General features: G+C 37.4%; 2 protein-coding genes across 3 annotated transcripts in view; one reads left to right on the top strand and one right to left on the bottom strand.

The window, feature by feature from the left end:
- Positions 1-8323, top strand: part of LOC110093739 (protein RER1A) — a 33112-nt gene extending 24789 nt beyond the window's left edge. The window contains exons 2-3 of one of the 2 annotated variants that reach the window (XM_020818719.2): positions 7688-7868; positions 7947-8323. In XM_020818719.2, coding sequence (XP_020674378.1) covers positions 7688-7868; positions 7947-7967 — 202 coding nt within the window. In that variant the 3' untranslated portion in view covers positions 7968-8323. Of the gene's footprint in view, positions 1-7687; positions 7869-7935 lie in introns of both variants that reach the window. The other variant, XM_020818718.2, reaches the window with a different exon arrangement.
- Positions 8324-18612: 10289 nt separating this feature from the next.
- On the bottom strand, positions 18613-20384 carry LOC110093736 (uncharacterized protein At4g06744-like). The gene is made up of 3 exons (XM_020818716.2): positions 20164-20384; positions 18971-19628; positions 18613-18892 (listed from the first exon to the last, which is right to left on the bottom strand). The coding sequence occupies exons 1-3, from the start codon at positions 20382-20384 to the stop codon at positions 18620-18622; spliced, it is 1152 nt and encodes a 383-aa protein (XP_020674375.2). The 3' UTR covers positions 18613-18619.
- Between the last annotated feature and the right edge of the window lie 2911 nt (positions 20385-23295).

The raw sequence follows: 23295 nt of genomic DNA, 5'->3' as shown, positions 1-23295 counted from the left end.
ACGTTCAAAATGGCGCGCGCTATTTGCGCCACATGCGCCCCATGGCGCATGGCGCACGGCGCAAAATAGCGCGCGCCATTTGTTTTAAAATTTTTTTAATGTAATTATATTTATTTTTTATTTTATTTTTAAGATTATATATTTTTAATTTTTAAATATATTAAAAGTATTAAGATAAATGTTAGATTGCATATTATTATCTTCTTAATGCTATTTGTTTTCATTTAAATATATTTTAGTTGTATGAAGATTGACTAATTGGACTTGAAATTATGTTGGATTGTTATTTATTTGTATTGTCATTGTTTGATTGTTATTATGATAGTTTGTCTTTCAATTTAATGATATTTCATATTCATGCTTATTATTTTATAATTCTTTTATGATTTGCATCATGTTCAAAATGGCGCGCACCGCGCCGTGCGTTATGCGTCATGGCTCAAATAGGACCTTTGCGCCATGATGCGCCATTCGCCGTTAACAAGTATGCTCTAAGGTTTTAAATCTTTGTTTAAAATCAATAAGAAGCTTATAATTAATGTTGCTCTGCTCCATTTTACGTGCAATTTCCTTATGTAAGTCATGCAGATGTAATGCAAATGTGGATGCAAGAGACTCGGTGTGCATGATGATTGACATGCATGGATTGTGGGCTCACATAAAGTTTTAAACGGAGGGAAATTTTGGATGAAAACAGACACCACATACTGACTCACAAGCACATATATAGGAATAAAGATGGATCAATCACAAAATGAGAGGACATAAGATTTTCATGTTTAAGGGAACGGGTGTAGGAGGAGCAATGAAGACATCCTTAGCAAAAAGGGTATTCCCATAGGGAGTTTCAGCTATGGCCATAGATAGTCTCCTAGGGGCAGCAGGGTAATCTAGCAAAATTATCCAACTAGGAGAGAGATTGTCCTTAATAGGGAAGGACAAAAATATGGAGGAAATAACGGAGGAATCAAGAACATGATAAGACAATGGGTCCTGACTCACAACAATAATGGGATAGCCCAAGGAGTCACCAGCATATATGGGACTCAAAAGATGGGGTAGAGTGTCTATAACAGATGTGGGCACAATAGTTAGAGATGTGACATGAAAGTATGAGCTAATACTCTTTCTAACATTAAAGTTGGTACGAGGAATGATGAGATAAGTCCGATCAAGATAGACACGCTCTTTCAAATGTAAATCTAAAGGAGCAACTCCTAATATAGACTCCAATAAAATAAGATGCTCATTTTCTAAATTAGGCTCAGAATAATTCAGATTTAGATTACTATCTTCCGAATTCAATTTCAACATGCTTAAGGTCAGATCATTTTCTTTCGAGATCACATTAATATCATCCAGGCAGACTTTATCCAACGGGATATCCTTGATGAGATTAGGATCGGGATGGGCTAAGGTATCAATGTTCAAAGGTTCTAAATCTCCTACATCATGATTTAAGTTATGCTGGGAGTATAATTCAATCACTTCAATTTCATCCTCAAAGAAGTCCTCATCATCAATTATATCATTAGTATCCACGAAATGGATGCACTCAGTTTCAAGTTCAAGAGACTTTTTCTTTGTAATGCATTTTTTTGTTGAAATTACACTGGCAGGGTCAAAGACTGGGGAGGCCAAAGGTCGGGTAGCCTCAGAATTCATATTAAACTGAAAGGTGGTCAAGTCACTCATGAGGTGAGGTAAATCGGATTCCACCACACAGAGAGGATGCGTGCTTAGACAAGGGGGACTGGAATGTCTAGGAGTCGGCCCAAGTGAGGAGTCATATGGGATCGATCCAACAGAAGACCCAATAAAGGGTCGGCCATCAAGGCTAGGTGAAGACCTACAGGGTGGGGCAGCAACTCTGATATTACTAAGGAATAGGTGGTCTTGACCACAGTGATGTTCACGGTTTGTCCCAACAAAAGAGGCAGGGTGGTGTTCTAGATGAAGATTACTAGGTGTTGGGGTAAGGGGAGATAGAGGTAGGAGAGGGAGATATTTTAATTTAAGTTCTCATCTCATGTTTTTCCAATCAAAAGTAGGGTATTCACCACGAGACTATATATGATCTTCTACCCTCATCCAAAATTGACGAGCACGACCGTTTAGGCGAGCCTTAGCAATGCTCACCCGGTGGGACTCAGGAATATCATGTATTTCAAAATAGTCATCTAACTGTCTAACCCATTCCTTAAAGTAGTAAGGATCCGAGAAACCATCAAAGGTGGGCAGATGATTATGTGACTCTAAGTGAGGTTGTTGTGGCGTGGGCTCAGGACTAGGACGATAAGCTGAGTGAGTAATCTTCCGACTAACATGATTGACCGAATGGGGCACATACCTAGAGTGCGGAGAGTCAACATGTTTCTTCTTTATGGTTTTAGTTATAGAGCCCACTAGGTTAACTAGGTCATCTAACTTCTTTTGAAGTCCTATCGGGTCCATGAGAAGCGCTGAGTGAAACCTAATGAAGATTAGGTGTAAGGGTCATCATTTAGATACTAAGAAACTAGCCTAACATTCACTAGATGTGTGCAGGAATGATGTGGACAGCAAGCATAACAGTAACTTAACTAGGTTAAATGATGATATGCAATGCAACAATACATAAGAATGGTTAGGTAAGTTCCTAGGATGACTTCTAGCACATGTAATGCATGCTAGTCATGCTCTGATACCAGATGATGTAGGACATATATGGAAATACAATTTAAATAAGGATTTTGCACGCTTGATGATTAAGAGCAAGTTAACTAAAGCTTTATGGTGAGTTAGACAATGAAATAAAACACAAAGAGCGGTAACAAAAGCTTAGGAAAAGTCACTTGCGAAAAGTAAAATCCATATAATAACCAATTACTCTTGACGTTACATACGAGATAGGTTTCAACAAGAAATTCCTAGTCTAACAATAAGAGTAGTGCTATGAAAGATCTCTCACACAACTCCTAATAAGTACTAGGCTTTAACGGGAAGTATTAACACAATTTTCCATGAGTCAATTAGAACTACAATTGAGAGCGACTAAAAGATAAAAGAGTAGGAGGAAATATTACCCAAATAAACAAAACAAACAAAGCTCCGGTGTGGTGTTTATGTGCTTGAGAGAAAGTGGACAGCACGTAGCAGCTTCTTAGGCAGCTGGACAGCGACAAATTCTCGCTGGAGTCTTTGGACAGCAGGTTGGATGCCTGGGACAGATTCTGGACAGCACCCTATGAGGTTCGGCAAGCTTTGGTATGCTCTTCAATGCTACCGGAAGCTTCGGACAGCAAATTATGGTCTTCCAGGTTGCTGGACAGCAGTTCTCCTGATTCTGAAATTCAGGACAGCAACTAGATCCTGTCCAGAATTCGAGAATTATTTCTGGACCGCAGCTGGACTTCTCTTGGACAGCAGTTTTCAGGTTTGGAAGAGAAGACAACCTCTGCTATCATCCAGGAATTTCTGGATAGTTTTAAATCTGAAATTTGGATGAAGAATTTGAATGGTTTCCCTCTCAATCTCCATACTCCAAGTTTGGAAAGAAATTAAATGGGGAGGGAGGCATGGGGCCGGCGGCATCCATAGGGGGGAGGGGATTGGGAAGAAGAGTTAATGTTTGCCTCATTGGGACTCCCAATTAAGGAGGGAGGAATTACTTCCAATCTAATTCAAATTTGATTTGGATTTGATTGGATAGTTTCCTAAAATAGAAATTTCTTTTAAGAAACAATTTTGTTGCAACCCATAACCCCGAGTTTGAGATTTTGATGATGACAAATAATGTCGTTTGAATTATCTATTCATTGAATATTATTTTTTTTGCTATTGTCCGTGAGTACTAACATTTCAGGATGATCGAAAGCTACTCAGGACGACAGGAAGACTCAAGAATGGGTAGATTAGGAGTATGAGTCTGCAATGTATTTTGTTGTTTATTTTATTTTTATTTTCTTGAGTTTGGCCACAAAATGCATAGAAGTCTGAGCAACCATGCACACATACAGGGGGAGAGTTCATTTTTAAATGTAAAATGTAGAGTATTTCTTTCTCTGTAGATCGTACTGTACGATGTTAATTCGTACCGTACGATCAGAGCTTTGTAGGACGATTCTGTGAATAGATCGTACTGTAAGAAAAATATTGTACCGTACGATATGTTCAAATACAAAACTCTAGCCATCGTTTTAACTTAAGTAAGTTATTTTACGCCGCTCGTATTGTACGAACACCTTCGTACTGTACGATTTATTTTAAATACTTACTTAATTTAACCCGTGATTAGTGCAAGAAATCCAGGCTTAATTATAATTTGAACATCGTACTGTACGAACCCATTCGTACAATACGATGAACAGAGACGAATTATAATCATCCCGAAGATCGTCCCGGATGATCTCTTCGATTTTGTCTCATAGTACTGTATGATCCTGAGCGTTGTGAGGGAGAAGGTGTGAGGGAGATCACACGGTTTCTCCGAACTTGCTGCATCTTGTTCCTCCTGTAGCCTTAGAAGAATTTGTGGGAGGATCTCCAAGGAGAAAGGCTCTTCTACATCTGTGACCTCGAGGTACTCTGCCTTCTCCAGGAGGGAGAAAAACGAGAAGGTTCTCTGCCGTCGCCAGGAGGGTGAAAACAGAGTTTGACACTCCGCCACGCCGGGTTAGTGAAAGAGAGTATTGTAAGGGCTTCTCTGCCTTGCCAAGGGGGGCAAAAGGAGAGCTATTGCCTGTAGTGAAATACCCGGAGCGGAGGACTCCGGGGAGTGGACGTAGGTCATGGTTTGACCGAACCACTATAAAAATCTCGTTGTGCTTTTTTCCTTATTGTCTTTTATTACTGCGTGCATTTTATTTTGCAATATTTGCTTGGGAAAATTTGTGAAAGAAAAGTTGTTTAAATTTTCATGTTAAAATTTTAAAACATCAAAAAATATTAGAACTCCTGCTTAAGTTTTAACTATTGTCAAAAAGTTTTCACAATTCACCCCCCTCTTGTCCATCTAGTAATTTCAAATTTGAATTTGGGGAGAAGTAGTTTGAATTATTTCCAAAAGGTGAGATTGGGTTTGGGAAATAAATCCAAGGACTTAATGATGATGGGGACGGCGGCTTAATGGGCTAGAGGGGAGTTTAAGGAAGCTTTTAATGCTTCCTTAAATTAGGGAATCAAATTTGGGATGAGATATTTCATCCTAATTTAAATTAAAATCAATAGGAGAGGATTTGGGAACTTTCTTAAGATAGGAATGATATTTTAGGTAACTTTTCAAATTTAAATAAATTTGAATTTTGCAAAGTTATTGAGTTACCTAAATTATTCAACCAAATTAGGAAAGGAGTAATTGTAGGCAATGATGGAGAGAAATTCCAAAGAGGAAAGGGGGAGGCTTGGGCTTTGGTTAGGTTGGATGAAGGACGGGCGGGTGGGGTGAGGCTTTGGGTAAGCGGGCCGGTGGTTGTAGTGGGGAAGAAGGGTGGTGGCTTGAGGTGGTGGGGGTGGGAGACGTTGGCCGACGGCAAGGTGGGGGTGACTAGGAAATCTGGCGACTAGGAGGAGAAGAGATTGAAATAAATGAACGATAAAATAAACCACGAACCCGGCCGTCTCAAAGGTTGGTGGGTGATCCATTTTCTCTCCCTAGGAATCTCTCCAAAGCTCTCTCCTAGAACTCTCACATCTCAAAGAACACATGTGCAGGAATTTTCTTATAATTCATTCATTAACCTTCAAAGAAGAAGAGGGAGGCTTTAAATAGCCCATACAATGAGAAAATGCAAAGTACTAAAATGCCCCTTGGGCTTACACATACCTAAGCCCTTAAGTAAGGGCAAAAATGGAAAAGCATAATAAAACTTCACAAAATAAAAATAATACATCAATGATAAATATGAAAAATCAAAATTAAGGCGATGCAATCGTGGCCGTAGATCGACGACCACGCCTCTAGTAAATTTTCCATGTCTTGATGTCCTCATCAACTATTTTATTATGAATTAAATGTGGATGAGCAGGGAATAGGGAAAAAAAGAATTTTGAATTAAACTACATTTCGTTTGATTTTGCAATTACTAAATTTTATGTTGTTTTGCTATTGTGACGTTTAGATTTCAATTTTATTTCACACAATTTATTTTTTTGTCACTTTATGTCTCGTGCATTTTTTTTCATATTTTTGTCAATTTGTTTCTTATGCCATCCTTTAGTATTTTGTTTGATTATTATGTAAAAAATTATTTTTAATCTTCATTTTATTTATGCAACTTTTGAATTTTGAGGCTTACGTCTCTCCTAATGGACGAAAAACACTTCAAAACTCTATTGCGCAATTTTAAACCTCAACCAATAGGTTTGCATAATTATAGGGTGTTGCATATACCGAAAATTTTAATTTATATTATGGGGGTTAATTCTTTCCTAATCAAATTTTGTATGATAGAATTATTTTGTTTAGTTATAGACTTTGATGCACAGACACGGACACAGGCTGAACACGCTTTTATAATTTTTATATATTAAAAATTGTATATAGAAATTGAATAAGCATAATATTAAAAATAATTGAGAAATAATAAGTAATTTAGCTATAATATGTGCTTAAATTGATTAATATTAGTATGTCGAGAGAGACATGGATGTCATGTTAGGCAGTGAGAGGGGAGATGACAATGCTATAAAAAATTAGGCATCGATGTCGAGACAACATCAGCCTCAATGTCGAGATGATGTCGATGTTTCATATTGAGATGATATTGGATAAAGATATGACGTCGATATGGTGTGGGGGTGTGATTGTGGGTGTAGAAATTTTTGGCGTCGAGTTTTAATGATTAGACAACATCATACTTTAATGTTGAAATGGTTTTAAAATATTGAGATTGTGATGACATCAGAGAGATGGTATCATAGATTGTTGTAAAACCCTATCATAATCTCGTAGAGAGCAATGAAAATGAGAATGTTCGAGAAATACGATATCGAGTATGGGTGATTGATTTGGAGTTGTGAAGAGAATAATAAATTTATTTTAGATTTTTTTAATAAATAAATATTGGAGTACAAAAAATTATATTTAAAAAAAATTTCATAAAATATTTAAGACATTAATGTCCAAATTATATTTAATATTTTTTTAATTGGACACGTCTTCTACGTGTTCGACATGTTTCAGAGGCATGTCAGATATATGTCGTGTCAGATATGTGTCAGATATTACATACCTCTTTAAGGAGAAGTATTGGTGCATCATAGATTCATAGGTCATAGAAAATTGTCAATTTAATTTAGTGATATAAGTTCAAGCTATTGTGTCAGGGGATCAAAGAAACTCTACTATAGTGGACTATATTGAGTAACAAATATACTAAACTAAGTACCAAGCCTTAGATCTTTAATTGCATTCCTGAATCACACTGATTTTTCTGCTGGACATTCGTCTCCAGGTCGCAACAGCTGCAAACTAGCTTACTCACTGGTTCAGCATCTCTATGGTTACTACTTGTTTGATAAATTTGCTAATTACTTAAAAATTAATCAGTTATTACCATTACAAGATTTGTTATCATCAAAGCAATGATAAATCAAATTACAAAAAAAATCGCATGTGCTTAGCAGCAAGATTTTCAGTTACCTTAGATAAGGCTAACCTAGAAAACCATGTTGTGTTGACTCATTAACACTCTTTTTTTCCCTGCAGGTATTCCATGACAAAAGCATTTGTTATTGCTTTCATCATGACCTTCTTTAGCGTATTCGATGTGCCTGTTTTTTGGCCTATTCTACTCCTTTACTGGGTGGTTCTATTCACAGCAACAATGAAGCGACAAATACTTCACATGATTAAGTACAGATATGTTCCATTCACCTTCGGAAAGCAGGTTAGTTGAGTTTCTTTAAATTATTTTTCCTGCAATCTTGCATTCGTCTCAACCTGCATTTTTTCAGCGTTATAATAGAAAGAGAGCAGCTGCTGCTGAGGATGCTGTTGCTTCTAGAAGCTCAGCCTGATGCCTTTTATTTAGTATAGTTAACTCTCTATACTAAACCGCTCCTAATTCTTGTCTTAATGAGTCTTCGATGAAAAAGATCTCTCTTTTTACTCCTGAAGAAAACTGTCATTTTACATTGATTAGAGGTGTACTGATGACGTGTACACTACCAAGGTATCTAGCTGATGTCATGCATGCTTAGGGATATACTTTGTAGTGAAGTTTGAAAATTCCATGAATTAGTTTATATATCCTTTTGTTTGGTGTGGTGGAGAGTAATGGAGATTTAATGTATCCATTTATGAATGCTAATTTTTCATTTAATGCACTTCAGTTTCTGCAAATTTAGATTCTCCTTTGTTTCTCTAGAACGAACACTATCAATTTCATCTATTTTTTTTTTTTGTAGCTTCATTTTTCATGAGCTGAATATTATACATTTTGCATGGACATTTTAGTTCAGGGTTTCCACTTATATTTGGCGTTTGTTAGTAGATGAAAATTTGAGCCAGAATATTGGATTAAGAGATATTTAGCTTGAATTTGTTGTGAGATAAGTGTAATATATGAATAGTCAAGTTTTATATTACACTTAAAATAAATCAAATAATTTTAAAATTTCTGCACATGGGGGTTATCATACGAGTAGTTGTTAACATGAGCATGTTGGGGGCAGGATAGAGGGAGGCCATTTGGCAAAATTTTATGATGGGAGATCTCTTTATAAAAGGCTATGTTTTTAAATAAATTCATATCAATAATCAGTTGAGGTTTGGTGACTAAATTAAACTATGAAGAAGGGTTTGCACTTTTGTTTTCAAGTCATGATTATTCAATAAATTTTAAGCTGAATGTTGACAAGTTTTATTTGAGATTGGAGTAGCATCAGTGGAAGATAAGATTTGAGAGTCATCTTAAATGATTTAGTCACATAAAATGTTGACATTATGATGATTTTATTAGAAGAGTAGATGTATTAGATTTGGCCTATATGAAGAAATATAGAGATAGACAAAAAAAAAAAAGACTTAAATAAAAAGTATTAAAATTGACTTTTTTTATTAGATTTTAATGAGAACTTGACTCTTAATAGGATATAATAGAGAAAAAAGATTCGTATAACCGACCCCGCATTGTGTGATAAAGACTTTTTATTGTTGTTGTGTGCACTTTTGCTTGAAAAAAATTTTATTTATCTAGATGGCGTGTCATAAATTTAGGTATAAGTTTTTTTTTTTTCATGCATAGTGTTTCTCTAAATTATAAGTTTAATGGCTTCCCATTTTAGTCTATTATATTGTGTCAGTTGTGATTGTATTGCTGCTTTTATGCTTTGGAGTTAGAAATGAGAATGTTCTAAGAATTTAATATGGATAATTGATAGAATTTCAAGAATAGAAGAAGTGCAAAGCCATACAGAGAGAAAACACAATGTAGAGACAAGAATAGTTTCTTGTATATCAGGATACAATTCATGATAACATATGTATAGAGAAGAAAGAGCAAACAGTTATCAGTAAAGGCTAATCTTGATTGCACCGTACGAGTCTTGATGAGTCAACATTAGTTGTTGACATGCATGCCTTTACTAACAGCCCGCCGCAAATTAATCATTATGTGAACGAATGATTAATTTGGATCAGAGAGCACATAATCGAGATGCGGAAAGAGGCTTGGTGAGAATATCAGCGATATGATCTGTAGTGTTGACGTGGCGAACGTTGATCGCGCCTTGCTTGATGTGTCCGCTGATAAAGTGATAGTCAATTTCGATGTACTTAGTCTGAGCATGGAAGACGGGATTGTTAGCTAGAGCTATTGCTGTGGTATTTTCGTAGAATATTGGTGTCGGAGAAGTTTGTGGTATGTTGAATTTTGTGGCTAATATACACTTCCAGAGTATGTCAGAGGTGGCGGATGAAAGGGACTAGTACTAAGCTTCTGTGGAGGATTTTGCCACCGTTGATTATTTCTTGATAGACCATGAGATGAGATTGTGGCCCATGAATGTGCAAAATCTTGAGATTGATTTGCGATCAGCGGAGTCGAACGCCCAGTCGGCTTCAGTGTAAGTGCAAAGCTGAAGGTCGCCTGTCTTGATTGGGAGGCTATAGTTGATCGTACCTTTTATATACATGAGTAGTCGTTTTAGAGCGTGGTAGTCAGTGTTGCGTGGTTGATGCATGTGTTGGCAGATGATGTTGGTTGCAAACACAATGTCAGGCTATGATGCATCGACACTTCTCCTCAAAGAGGCGTGCAGTGTCCGACACGACACTTGCCCGACACTCCTCTAACACGTGTCGGACACGCCGAAAACGTGTTCGATTAAGAAATATTAAATACAAATTGGACACGCGTGTCCGACATGCGCATCTTAAATATTTTATTAATTTTTTTAATTATAATTTCTTGTATTTTGCGGGATTTAAACTAAATTTTTTATTTTCTATCCACAACACCAAATCAACGTCCACACTTAATACCCAATCATCAAATATTATCATTTTCATTTCTTTTTGGTAGTGAAGGTATTTTTATCTTCTCTCTTGGTGACTAATAAACGGGATCGATGCCTAACTATCGACATCCTAATACTAATCATTTTAAGCACAAATTATAGTTAAATGACTTATTATTTTCAAATTATTTTTAAAATTATATTTATTTAATTTTTATACACTTTTTTAAATATAAAAAACTATAATGCCGTGTCCAACTCGTGTCCTATATTTTCAATAACTGACGTGTCTCGTGTCCGTGTCGTGTCGTATCCGTGTCGCCGTGTCCGTGTCTGTCAGGTATAGTGACCAATAGGTATTATAGAGAGCCGGCGAGCTTGCGGAACATGTGAGGATCATGATATGGATGGTCTTCATTATTGCAGGTGGACCTTTTTAGTCCGATGGGTGTCGTGGAGGTTTTGCATTCTGAGAAACCGGCTGTGTAAAATTTCTTGTGCGTAGTGTTGCTGGTGCAGAAAATATCCCGTCGGAGTTTGAAGAACCTGTATGCCGAGAAAGAGAGAGATGTTACCAAGTTGCTTTAGGCTGAACTTGGAGTTTAACTATGCAGAACACTTTGAATTTTGGTAGAGCTATTCCCTGTAGGGAGTATATCATCTACGTAGATAAGGATAAATACATAAATGTTGTCATTATTATAAATTAGTAATGAAGGATCAGCTTTACTAAATTTGAAGCTGAGAGTTTGGAAGGTTGTGATTTTTTGGAATCATTGGTGGGGGGACTATTTTAGTCCGTAGATGGATTTATGGAGTTTGCATACGTGGTGAGGATGTTGAACATCGACGAAACCTATAGGCTGTTTCATGTAGACTTCATCATGTAATTTGATGTGCAAGAAGGTGTTGGAGACATTGAGTTGAGTGACTGACCATTTGTGATAAAGAGCCACTGTGAGATGAATATGAATATTTACCATTTTGGCAACTGGACTGAACGTTTCTGTGTAGTTTATGTCAAATTCCCGAGAGCAGCCTTAAGCAACCAGATGAGCCTTGTATCTTGCAACCTGACCATTAGGTTGGACTTTTGTCTTGAATGTCCACTTATAGCCAAGGAAAGGTTTTTCTAGTGGCAGAGGGACAAGAGACCATATTCCTTGCTTTTGAAGAGCGAGGAATTCGGAAGACATTGCTGATCTCCAATTTGTATTTTTAATGCCTTGAGAGTATGATGTGGGAGTGGGTTCCAGAGTAGAGACAGCGGATAGGTTGAATATTTGTTTGGGTTTGGATATGCCAGATTTTATCCATGTCTGCATGTGATGCGTTTGGGTGCGTTGGGTTTGAGAGAGAGGTGCTTGCGAATGGTGAGGTTGGCTGTCATTAGTAGAGATGAGAGTGGGAGGTGTAGATGGAATAATAGATGAAGGTAAAGGAGAAATTGGTGGAGTTTTGGAAGAAGAAGGAAGCTGGACGTTTTTCGATATGGTGGATTGCGGAACAAGAAGCAGAGGTGAGTAAACACTATCTGATGATGTAGAGGGTGTTTGAGATGAGTTTGATTGGAAGGGAAATTGATGTTCATGAAAAATGACATGTCTTGAGATATGGACATGGTTGGTTAGAATATTTAGGCAGCGATAGCCTTTGTGTTGAGATGAGTAGCCTAGAAAGATACATTCCTAGGAGCGAGGAGAGAGTTTGTTTTGGGCTTGAGGTTGAAGCCACAGAAAGCACAAGCATCTGAATGTGCGCAGGTGAGTGTAGGTTACGAGTTGACCGTGTAACCTGGAGTAAGGAGTTTGATTTGAAATAGCTGAGGAAGGTAACCTGTTTATTAGGTAGTTTGCTGTGGAAATGGCTTCGGCCCTGAAAGGATTCGGAAGATGAGCAGCATGAAGGAGCATTCTAGTGAGACCTAGAAGATGGCGGTGCTTGCGTTCGTTGAGGTCGTTTTGCTCCGGTGTGTATGGACAACTGATTTGGTTAGTAAGGACGTTGTTTAAGAGATAAATGCGGAATGCATTGCTTATGAATTCCCCACCTCCATTGGATCTAAAAGTTTGAATGGAACTATTGAAAGTGTTTTTGATTAGTTTATGGAGAAGGTCGTTTAGGATGTATAATATGATGTCTTCGGTGTCAACATTCGATCCGGCAGCGGTTATGTTGTCGACGAGTATCTTGATTTGAGCAAGATACTGTTGCATTGTGCAATCTTTCATTTGCTTTTGGTGCAGCTCGTTCTTGAGCTGAATTATGCGGGATCAATTTGTGGGTTGAAGCCGTCATTCGAGAGTAATCTAGACGTCATGAGCGGTGGTTAGGGTGATGACATATGGAAGAACGGATGGAGGTTTTGTGGAGAGAGGGCATAAATAAAATTGTGATCTACGAGTTTCCACAAATTGTACTCTATCGGTGAGGTTTTCGGTGGGCAAGAAGAGGTGCCAAAGAGATGTTCGCTGAAGCCATTAGCTGAGAAGTGCTGATGGAGTTGGAGGCGCCAAATTGAGTAATTTTCAAGGGTGAGTTGTGTGGGAACGAGACTTTTGAGATTTGATATGGGGAATTTGAGAGGTGTGGGAATGATGAATTTGGCGAGAGAAGCAGAGAGAGTTGAATTCTAGAGAGTGGATATCGCAGAATCTTGATCGGCCATTGTTATTGATGTTCGCTGTGGAGCCTAATCACTCTGATGCCATGATAGAATTCAAGAATAGAAGAAGTGCAAAGTCATACAGAGAGAAAACACAATGTAGAGAGAAGAATAGTTTCTTGTATATCAGGATACAATACAAGATAACATTTATATATAGAGAGAGAAGAAAGAGCAAACAATGATCAGGAAAAGCTAATCTTGATTGCGCCGTATGAGTCTTGATGAGTCAGCATTAGTTGCTGATATGTATGGCTTTACTAACAACAATGATTTGTTTTTAGCCTTAATATTGAAGAGTATATCTTTGGATGGTAGGGAGGGAGAGGCTTCACCAAGGATTTTGAATCGAAGAAGACATTCTTGATCTGTGTTTGGGAGTGGTATAAAGAGTGGAGATGTGGAGTTTTTTTTTTGTGGATTCAAGCTAATGATATGCTTATTTTTGTGGATTTATGCTAATGAGAATATTTGAATTTCTTGAATGCTTGAATGAAAAAAAGCCTTGATAGATCTTTTATTTATTAAAAATCAAACATGATAATCTTTAATCATGCCTAATAGATAAATTATCAATTATTAGATTACTTTCTGAATAATTTTTGATAAAGGGGGATCATCGCGAGATGAGTCAAGAAGATGACAAGGATACCAGTACTCGGGCGCTGCCATGGTGACATAATTTACTCATTAATAAGAGATGGAATAGTTATCAAAATGTACTCGATAATACTCTGGATCATCCTGCCTCTATCCATTATGGATGGCCACATGTAATCCATTGATCATGCTTGTCACCATGAGCTGTGTCAACTGAAGAATAAACTGATCACTAATGGTTTTTTTTTTTTTTTTTTTCACATTTGAACCATTAATGTAAATCGACACACACATCATATATATAAATTTCAAATTCAAGACCTCTTGGTTAGTAGTCAAAGCTATCAACCAATAGACTAAAGTGAGCGGCGTGATCACCAATAATTTGATTTATCATTCAAGCCATCAATTCATGCCCACTACACCTAATAGACTATCAAATTTGAAGTTATCCAATAAAAAATAAAGGAATCCTACTTAAAGGTACTAGATAATTATAGATAGATCTGAGCAATTAATCTCTCGACTAAATTGCTACAATTGAAGAGAACGATGAGCCAATTAAACAAATTTAATAGGGACATGTATTTGTTGTGCGCCAGAACATCCGTGACAGTATAGAGATATAGATTTTAGAGTTTAAGCTTTGTATGATGATTCAACGCATAGACAGATAAAAATGAGGAGAAACACATATATAAGGGTTTTAAAGTCAGAAGAGTATGAAAGTATAGGGGTGACAATATTTGAAACGAATCGAAAACCTGACTCGAACTTGACCCGAAAGTTTTGGGTAAGGGTCAACACGGACCCGAAGTGTGTCGAGTTCAGGTTCAACAATTCGACCCGTTTCAAAAATTGGGTCGGTTTCAAGTTGACCCTTTAACCTGAAATTGACTTGTTTTTTACCCAAAAATTCGTTTTTTACCCAGAAACCTGATATTGACCCATTTTCGACCTGAAAAGTTGAGATTGACCTGCTTTTGGACCCAAAAAACTAGCAGTTTTTGGTCAACCCAGGTCATTTGGGTCGTGTCGAGTTGACTCTGACCTGAACCTGGTCGGGTTCAGGTTCGAAAAACCGATCAGTTTGCAAAAAATGGGTTAGGTTCGGGTTGACCACGGATAGTGTAGGTTCAGTTTCAGGCTCGACTTGAACCCGACCCGTGACCCGAAATTGACACCCCTACGAAAGTAGATAAGAGGGGTGCATTAGATAAGAGGGGTGCAAAAGTTATAAGAGTCAAAAAGAATTTTACATGGAAAATCCTTAAATGAGAAAAACTACTGGGCATGGTCCTGTTAAAAATAATTCAATTAGTGTTTGCAATCAATTACAAATGATATCCTTCTTTGGGGGAAGGCTTTGACAAATATATATTATATATAGCACATTACATGGTGGGAGTTGGAATAATTAAATGATATGAGAATTGTTCTCAAAAAAATATTAGCATGTTCGTTTGGTTGGTAAGATCGTAGTCGAACGATAGAGGTCAGAGTGGTTGTAGTCGGGTGATTGAGGTAGAGGGGAGTGTTGTCACATGATAGAGGTAGGAGGGATTGTAGTTGGCAGGCGATAGAGGTCGGAGTGACTGTAGTCAGTAAACAACGGAAGTCGCAGTAGCTTAGTGGCGAGGGTTCATCGGTATTCGAGCCAAGGTGGAGCTCCGGGATTCTCCAAGCCTCAAAGCTCTCTTAAGTCTCTAGTCAAGGGTCTAAACCTCCAATAATTCAAGCTCCTTTTCACATGGGAAGAGGGGTCTATTTATAGATTTTAAGAGTGAGATGCCTCGTGAATATGAAGAATTCATGGTAAATTCAGAGTGCTCTATTAGACGTACTATACTGATTCCCTCAATCATGAACTATTTATTCAATATTTAAGTGTCTTAATGATGTTAGAATAAAGCAATTTTGGTATCATTGGATTCCTCCCATCAAGCCGTTTGGTTCAATTATAAGCATGTCATACTTGGATATCATTTTATCATTCAATTAATATTTTGGAGCTTTCAAATATGCTCTAATCCTTTGGTTTGAACTCATTTGGGCTCGGATTGAACCTATTTTGGTGTCGGTGGGTTCGTCTCGCTGAGACGTTCTATTTGATTATAAGTTTAATGATATTGGAGTTCAGATGATCCGAAATTTAATTTCGAAAGTTTTCAATTTAGATGACTCAATATTGATACTCGATAAATATGATTTTTGGTGACATATTAGTATCTATATATCGTTTTCATTTCTAAATATAGTACAATATTTATATTGGTTCACGAGTGCCATAATATGGCTTTGCATTGTCAAAATTTATTTGAACTTTATTGAATTATTTGATTCCAACAGTTATAAAATAGATTCCCATACATTTAAGTTCCAAAAAAAAACCCGCAGTGACGGCAACATCTTCTTGAAAAGAATGTCTATATTGCTCGTCGGTTCGCTGATCGCTTTCAGCCCTTTCATAGACTAATCGAAAATATACAATTTTAGAGCATGATGTAAATTCATAATAATTACAGTCCTTTGTATGTTGGTTGAAAGTTTTAAGTATCAACTAATAGATTTTAAATTTGCCTAAATATTCCAAAAATAAATAAATTCATAATAATTGATCGGTTAAAACGTTCAAATAAATGTCTCCTAACTAATGAGCATAATTTGTTTTTATTTGTGTTTGGAATCTTTTAAGCCACTTGCTCGATCTACTTTTTTTTCGTTTCCTGTCTTCTTTCGAAATCCAAATAAAATAAAAATTTGGCCAGAATATTTTTTTTATTAAATTTTAACCAGAATAAATTTTAGATTTTAAATTTTATTTTCAGATAAATGTAATGTCTACATAATTAAATATCTTTTATATTATATTCCTCACAACTAGTGTAAGGAGGTTTGTTTGATTTGTTGTAAAAAAAAGCTAATATTTTATTTATTTTATGGCATGGCTCTTGCATCCTGCACTAAACCCAAATCATTAGCACAAAGTGGAGCAGATCCCGCCGGCGTACAACAGACCCGTTATCCACCTTTGCCTGCCACCTGATCACTTTATAACTGTCAAGGGGCAATGATGTAATTGCACCAAGCAACATCTTTACTTATTTATACCAATGTAATCAGTTTTAGACAACTTAATGAAATCATCCATTTCACTGTTCATCTTCTTCCTCTCTTAGCTTGTAATGGTGTTTGCCTGTCTACACGACTTCATCATGGTATCAGAGCCGATCGCCTAACGGCTCCTCCGCTCCATGGCTGACTCAACAGCCTCCGCTCCCAGCACACCTTTTTAACTAGTTTATTTGATTCTAAATGTACAATTTAATCCTTTAAATATGAAAATTGTGTCATCATGTTTAAATATTGATTTATAATATTAATTAATTCTTTATAATTTTCTTAGAAGAATTTTGAAGTGAATTTTTATTCTATTTATTGAGTTTTAAACATTTAAACTTACTTATAACATTTGCATTTTGAATTTAAAATCTTAAAATTATTTAAGAAAATAAAAAACTTATACTAATTTATGAAATTATCATTGAATGGCTAGTTTTTAGAGCCATTTAGAGTTGACTATTTTCTTGTTTGTATGGCTAAAAATTAATATTTTAGTTGATTTCATCATAATTCATCTCTTATACATATTAGATATACTAATAAACTAAATCATTCCACTCAAAAGTTTAAAAAAAAAATGAAAGTGCTTAACAATTATCATTAAGAAGATATAAATTTTCATCCAAAAGAAATGCTCTTTGGTTCCTTCACTTGTGGTGGTCCCTTATTTGATCTCTAAGAAAATTTACAAGCCATGAATTTTATTATATATTTATTTTTAATCATTTTATATTACTTTTTTAATTATTACTAACAATTTTAATCATAATCAAAACCTTATAAGATTACAAAATAATATATTTCTTGCATAATTAAGTGTTTTAATGCCCTTCACCTATGAAAGAAGAGGGGTTGATGATTTCTCCAATACCTAAGAGCGGAGGAGTTATTCATATTGAAATTCTAAATGATGAAATGCTCAAATATATATGTTGGCCGAGTTGAGCCATATCATATAAATATCATTGCATTTATTTATAGCTATTATAGCCATGATTTAAAAAATTGGATCGGAACGGCCGATTCTGTGAGTTTAATTATGAACCGGCTAGTGATCGATTCCGCCCTCATAAAAAATTGGTTCAACATCAAACCTGTTCAGTCCTTAGAATTTATACCTATTGCACTGAAGCGATATATTGCTCAAAAGAAACTTCTGAGCACCAAAAGTTTTTAAAAGAATTATAATAATGAGAAAATTGATCAAAGTAGACTACAAAAGTCCTGTTTGAAATATTTATAGCTTTCTATAAAGTCTGTTTGAAATATTTATAGCTTTCTATAAAGTTGAATATGAAATTATTATCAGAAAATTTTTTATACTTATTGTAAAAAATAATTTATTGTTACAGAAAATTTTAATAAATAATGAAAAAAAAAAAGTTGTCACATGAATTTATAATTACTATCTAAAAAAAGTAAAACAATAAAAAAATTATCCAAATAGACTCTAAATGACTATATGATCAAGCTTAGATATTGAAATACCAAGAAATTGATTGACTTATCAGTCACCATAATTTTTTCCAAATATTACAGTTGAGCAAAGAAATGTTCAGAGTAACACTCGGCTCAATTCATTCATGGTTCAAGCGCCGAATGAGATCTGTAAGACGAAGGCACAACGTTATCATTTCCGGTCAACGGCATGTGCTTACAGGGCATATAGTTCGTCAACGGTCAAACGGGGCAACGAGCCAGAAAGGCGGCGCACTCAGCCGGCGACCGTTGGTTCGGCAGCCCCGGTATACAGTTAAGGCGGACGTCGAGAACCCCCTTCTTAATCAAGCTTCAGCAACAGGGGCCGATTTTGGTGAAGTAGTTTTGGGAAAGAGAGAGGTTAAGTAATCTTCCGACGTCAGCTAGTCGGCATAAGGCGTCGGGAACTTCGCCGTAGAGTTTGTTGACGGCGAGGTTGAGCTGTTCGATCTTTAGTAGACAGGCGAAGGAGGAGGGTATGGTGCCGGTCAGTTGGTTATAGCCGGCGTCGAATACTGTGGCTTTTTTCAGACTGCCGATTTCCGCCGGGAGGCAGCCGGAGAGGTGGTTGTTCAGGAACAGCACCTGGGGGGAGGAAACGGCCTTTTTGATTAGACTGAAATTTAAAATTGCTAAATTTGCTTTAAAAGTCGCGAACTTTACCTCAAGAAGAGTATTGGAAGCATTGCAGATAGAAGGTGGGAGAGGACCCGTAAATCCATTGTTGGCCAATGTCAGATACATTACCGGTGAATTCCCAATATCAGCAGGAAGCGGTTGATCAAATTGATTATTATTAAGACAAAGATAATCGAGCCGGAGTGTAAAAATAAAACCCGGAACCGAACCGGCGAACCTATTAAACCGGATGTCAAGGAAGGTAAGGTTACTGAGTCGGAGAACATTGGTCGGAAAATTACCGCTCAAGTGATTGTTACTGACGTCCAGTTCGTAGAGGAAAGGAAGGTTAGAGAGATTCGGAACGGTGCCGGAGAAATTGTTTGAGTTGGCGTGGAAAAGGGCGAGGTCGGGAAGGTTGTCGACGAAGCCGGTGAGAGCAGGGGAGCAGAGCCGGTAGCCGTTGAAGTCTATGGATGCGATGGTGGGGGTATTGGTGAGGCCAGGGGGCGTTTCGAAGAAGAAGCCGCGGTAAGTGCAGGGTCGGTAACCGGACCAAGTTTGGGTTATGTTGCGAGGGTCGCAGGTTATTGTTTTTTTAAAGCGTTGGATTACTTTGTAGGCAAGAAATTGTTTTTCGTTTGAGAAGTCGCAGGGGTGTGGTCTGCTGCTGGAGTTGGTCCGTAGGATCCGCCGCCGCCGCCTCCAATGCCGATGCCGATTTCAATGGAGTGAAGAGAGGGGAGGATGTGGAGGAGGAGAAGGGGAAGAAGTGAAATGGAGGAGAGGCTCACACTGCTCATTTTTTTCTTTTTTCTTCTCTCTCTCTATATATATATATATATCGCAATGATTTCAGAATTCATGAGATTTTGTTTTTGGGAGTAATCATTAGGGCTGCAAATGAATCGAGCATTTGACAAGTTTTTTGGGACTCGGCTCAGTTACGACCCGTTCATGATTATTTATTTAAATAATCAAATAAGTTTAAACTGTTAGGATCTTGGATGAGGAAAAAGCCCTTAATGAGCTTTTTGGGAGAGTAGGAGGGAGGGAAGAGGACACGGAGAGCAGCAAATTAAATTCTTATTGCTTAACGATGTCCTCTATTATAATATGTAACATCTATTTATAGACTCAAAATGCTACACCAATGACAATACAAGTCTTTCAAGTATCTAAAGAAAGTATGTATGAAATACTACCTAAACTTTGGACTAATATCCATCAATCTTTACCTTGGTTCTAGATATACACAAAAACATAAATGCTGTCCTCGAAGAACAGCCCCGTTGATCTTCCCCACCAATATAATGTCCGCTTGACTGTTAACACCACGTAACCCATGCGTCTTGCTTTCGAATCCTGTGGTCCACTTGCACTCGGGGCCTCGTGCCCACGCCTTGCGCCTCAAATCCGCGCCTGCGCCTGCATTCATGTGGTCTGACTCCAACCACATTTTGCGTGTATCCACCTGCGCACTGAGCCCTCTGCCTTCACCTATGCCCTTCTAATCTCAATCTCACACTTTGAGCATTGACTTGCACTCTGAGGTCCTTCGCCTACTCCCGTGTGATCTCCCCGCATGCTAGTGGTCCTCTAAGAGCCACTCTCGACGCTACTACTCAAGAAAAGGCCGACTACACTTCATTGTCTCTTGAACTCCACCTTAAAAAAAATCTAATAAGATCTTTTAATGGAGAATAATATTTTTAATCTGCAGCCTCCAGTCCACTTCGGACTGATCCCCTGCTAAAGCTTTCATCACTAATTCTTTCCTTCTTCTCATTGTAAGAAGTTTTTTCCTCTTCACAAGCTTCAACCAAGTCTTTCTTCTTTCCACATGAAGTATTTTCAGCCAAATCATTTGCTTCCCCTTGACTTTCACTAAAACTTTCTCTTTGCCCTCTCAATTCAACAAAGACTTTCCCTTCAACTATGATTTCCTCATCCTTCCATTTTTCTTGTGGTGCCTGTATGAATCCCACGCACGAACCGTGGATTCCATGCCCAACGAGCTAGCTCCCGCCCACCCTCTCATGTGAACGCACTCGCGGGCCCCCCTTGCCGCTCTGTGACTTCTACTCTTGCCCAGATTCTGGCGAGACAACCCTCTTCCACTGCTTCTTGCTTCTTTCTCACAGGTTTCTTCCGAACGTACGTGCCCCGCAAGCCTTCCATTTGCAGGCTCTGCTTCCACCTTGTTTGATGCCTAATCTCTCTATCCTGTGCGAACGACCTTCCTTTTGTTCATCTTGCCTCGTACAATGCAAGACACCCGCAACTGAAGCCGCCTCCGACTTCTCTGACCAACCTAAGCCTAGACCTCCGATCTGACAATGCCGCCCTGGCGATCGCCCTTCTAAAAAGGATGTCGTCGTTTTTGCTTCATGAATCTTCTTGAATCGTTTTCTTTAAGAAAGAAAACCTCCTCCTCTTAAGTTTTCTCCAACCAGTTATGATACCAGATGTTAGGATCTTGGATGAGGATGATGCTCTTCCTTCATGAGTTTCTTGGGAGAGGGAGGGAGGGAAGGGAAAAGGGAGAGAAACAAACTAAATTCTTATTGCTTAAACATGCCCTCCATTACAATCTATAGCCTTTATTTATAGACTCAAAATACTACACTAATGGCAAAACAAGTCATTCAAGAATCTAAAGAAAGTACACATGAAAAATTACCTAAATCTTGAACCAATATCTAACATAAATGATTTTTTAAATACTCATTGTTAAATAAACAAACATGATCAACTATTTGTCTGACTACTCTATTAAGTCTTACAATTTGTTCATGAACGGGCTTGTTTGGTAGATCAAAACCACTCCTCTATATATTCTTGAACAAGCTCTAAGAGATTGCTTTTTAGCAGGCTCAATAGATTAGTTTGTTTAAAGCTCAATAAGCATAAGCAAATCGAATATGAATCAAACACAATCCAAACATAAACATCTATTATTTTAAATGAATCAAGCTTGAACACAAACAAAAATGCTCGAATCAAGCTTGAACAAGCTAATATCAAACAAGCTCAAACATGAACAACTACATACTCGAATTGGCTTGGCTTGGCTTGGCTAGAACTAGACTCACCAACAAGCTTACAAGACAAGGTTATAGAGCCATGCTTGAGCTAAGTTCGAGTTTGATAAAACTTGACTCTTTGCCTTGCGAGCTTACTTGGTTAAGAGCTTTGGCTATCCATTAAGAGTTCTTTGGTTCGAAGCTTATGTATGTGATGCACATGTGAGATTGTCTTAATTGACTTAAATTTATTTTTTTAAAAAAGTTAAAGTATTCCAAAAAAAGTACTCCAAAAAGCTGTTTAAAATTAATGTCATTAATGCACCTACTACTATTACTTCTCCAAAAAAAAAGCTGGTCTTCGAAGCTACTGCCATCGTCACTTCTCCAAAAAAAAAAAAAACTCTTTCTTCAGCACTTTTTCACTCGCGGTGATTTTGCCAGTTCATCCATTGTGCTTCTCGAGTGGACTCTTATGAGCTTGAGTCTAGCTCTTGCACCAAAGAGTTAAAGGATGAGCCGAATTTGACTTCATTTTATGGGCTTGATTCGAGTGTGAGCTTGAGTTCGAGCCAATTTTCTTATTGACCAGCTGAGTTCAAATTTGCTATGACTCGAGTTCAGCTCGACTCATTTATGCCTCTTATCTAAAGCAATATATAAATGCCACTTATGATTCATCCCAAATTAAATCTTAATAGTTAAATTTTTTCCAAATAAAATCTTAACTATAAAGCTTGTAGTCCGTGATATTCCCCACTCCTAACACATAACCCTTTCGTATTCCCATTCACATGAGCCCAACCCCACAACCCCCGCTACCAACCCTCCTACCTATTACATTTTAAACAAGCTCGCTTCTCATGCTTCGCATGAAGAAGAGTTTTAAAAGAATCGCTGAAGAAGCATCTTCGCCTGGAACTTGCCGCAACTTCACCCAACCCTCTTCCCCATCTCATTAAAACTAAGCTTAGGAGCTTGCCATGAAGGTAAGGACTTTTTCTCCTTTATGGTGGCCAAGATTTTTACATAAGATTAGCAATATCTGAACTAAGCAAGTTCTGATTAATTTGATTAAAATAGTTGTTGACTAAAGTTGAATAAATGATCCCATCATATATTTTTGCTTTACGTTCTCTTTTATGCTTGTGTTAAAACTAGCTTTGCAGTAAAGTGCTTGATGGTCCATTGCCTAATATGTTACACTATCTTGCTTGAGGAAGAAGATGTTCTTCTTCTTGATCTTAGATGAGAGAGGAGACAGAAGAGAGGGAGAGAGATTACAGGAAAAACCTTTTTCTTTATTCAATAGGGGCTTAGAGTTATTACAATGGGGCTTCTTAT

The sequence above is a fragment of the Dendrobium catenatum genome, unplaced genomic scaffold, assembly GCF_001605985.2.
Source record: "Dendrobium catenatum unplaced genomic scaffold, ASM160598v2 fragScaff_scaffold_1607, whole genome shotgun sequence".
NCBI lineage: Eukaryota > Viridiplantae > Streptophyta > Magnoliopsida > Asparagales > Orchidaceae > Dendrobium > Dendrobium catenatum.
This window is presented reverse-complemented; position numbering and strand designations above follow the sequence as displayed.

Excerpts from the sequence above, each read along its gene's own strand:
- LOC110093736 (XM_020818716.2), bottom strand. The coding sequence starts at position 20,384 with ATGTGGTTGGAGTCAGACCACATGAATGCAGGCGCAGGCGCGGATTTG. Across the intron at positions 19,629-20,163 it reads TGTGTATATCTAGAACCAAG|GCGGCGGCGGCGGATCCTAC; the intron begins GTAAAGATTGAT and ends TCGGCATTGGAG. Across the intron at positions 18,893-18,970 it reads CTTCCAATACTCTTCTTGAG|GTGCTGTTCCTGAACAACCA; the intron begins GTAAAGTTCGCG and ends TCCTCCCCCCAG.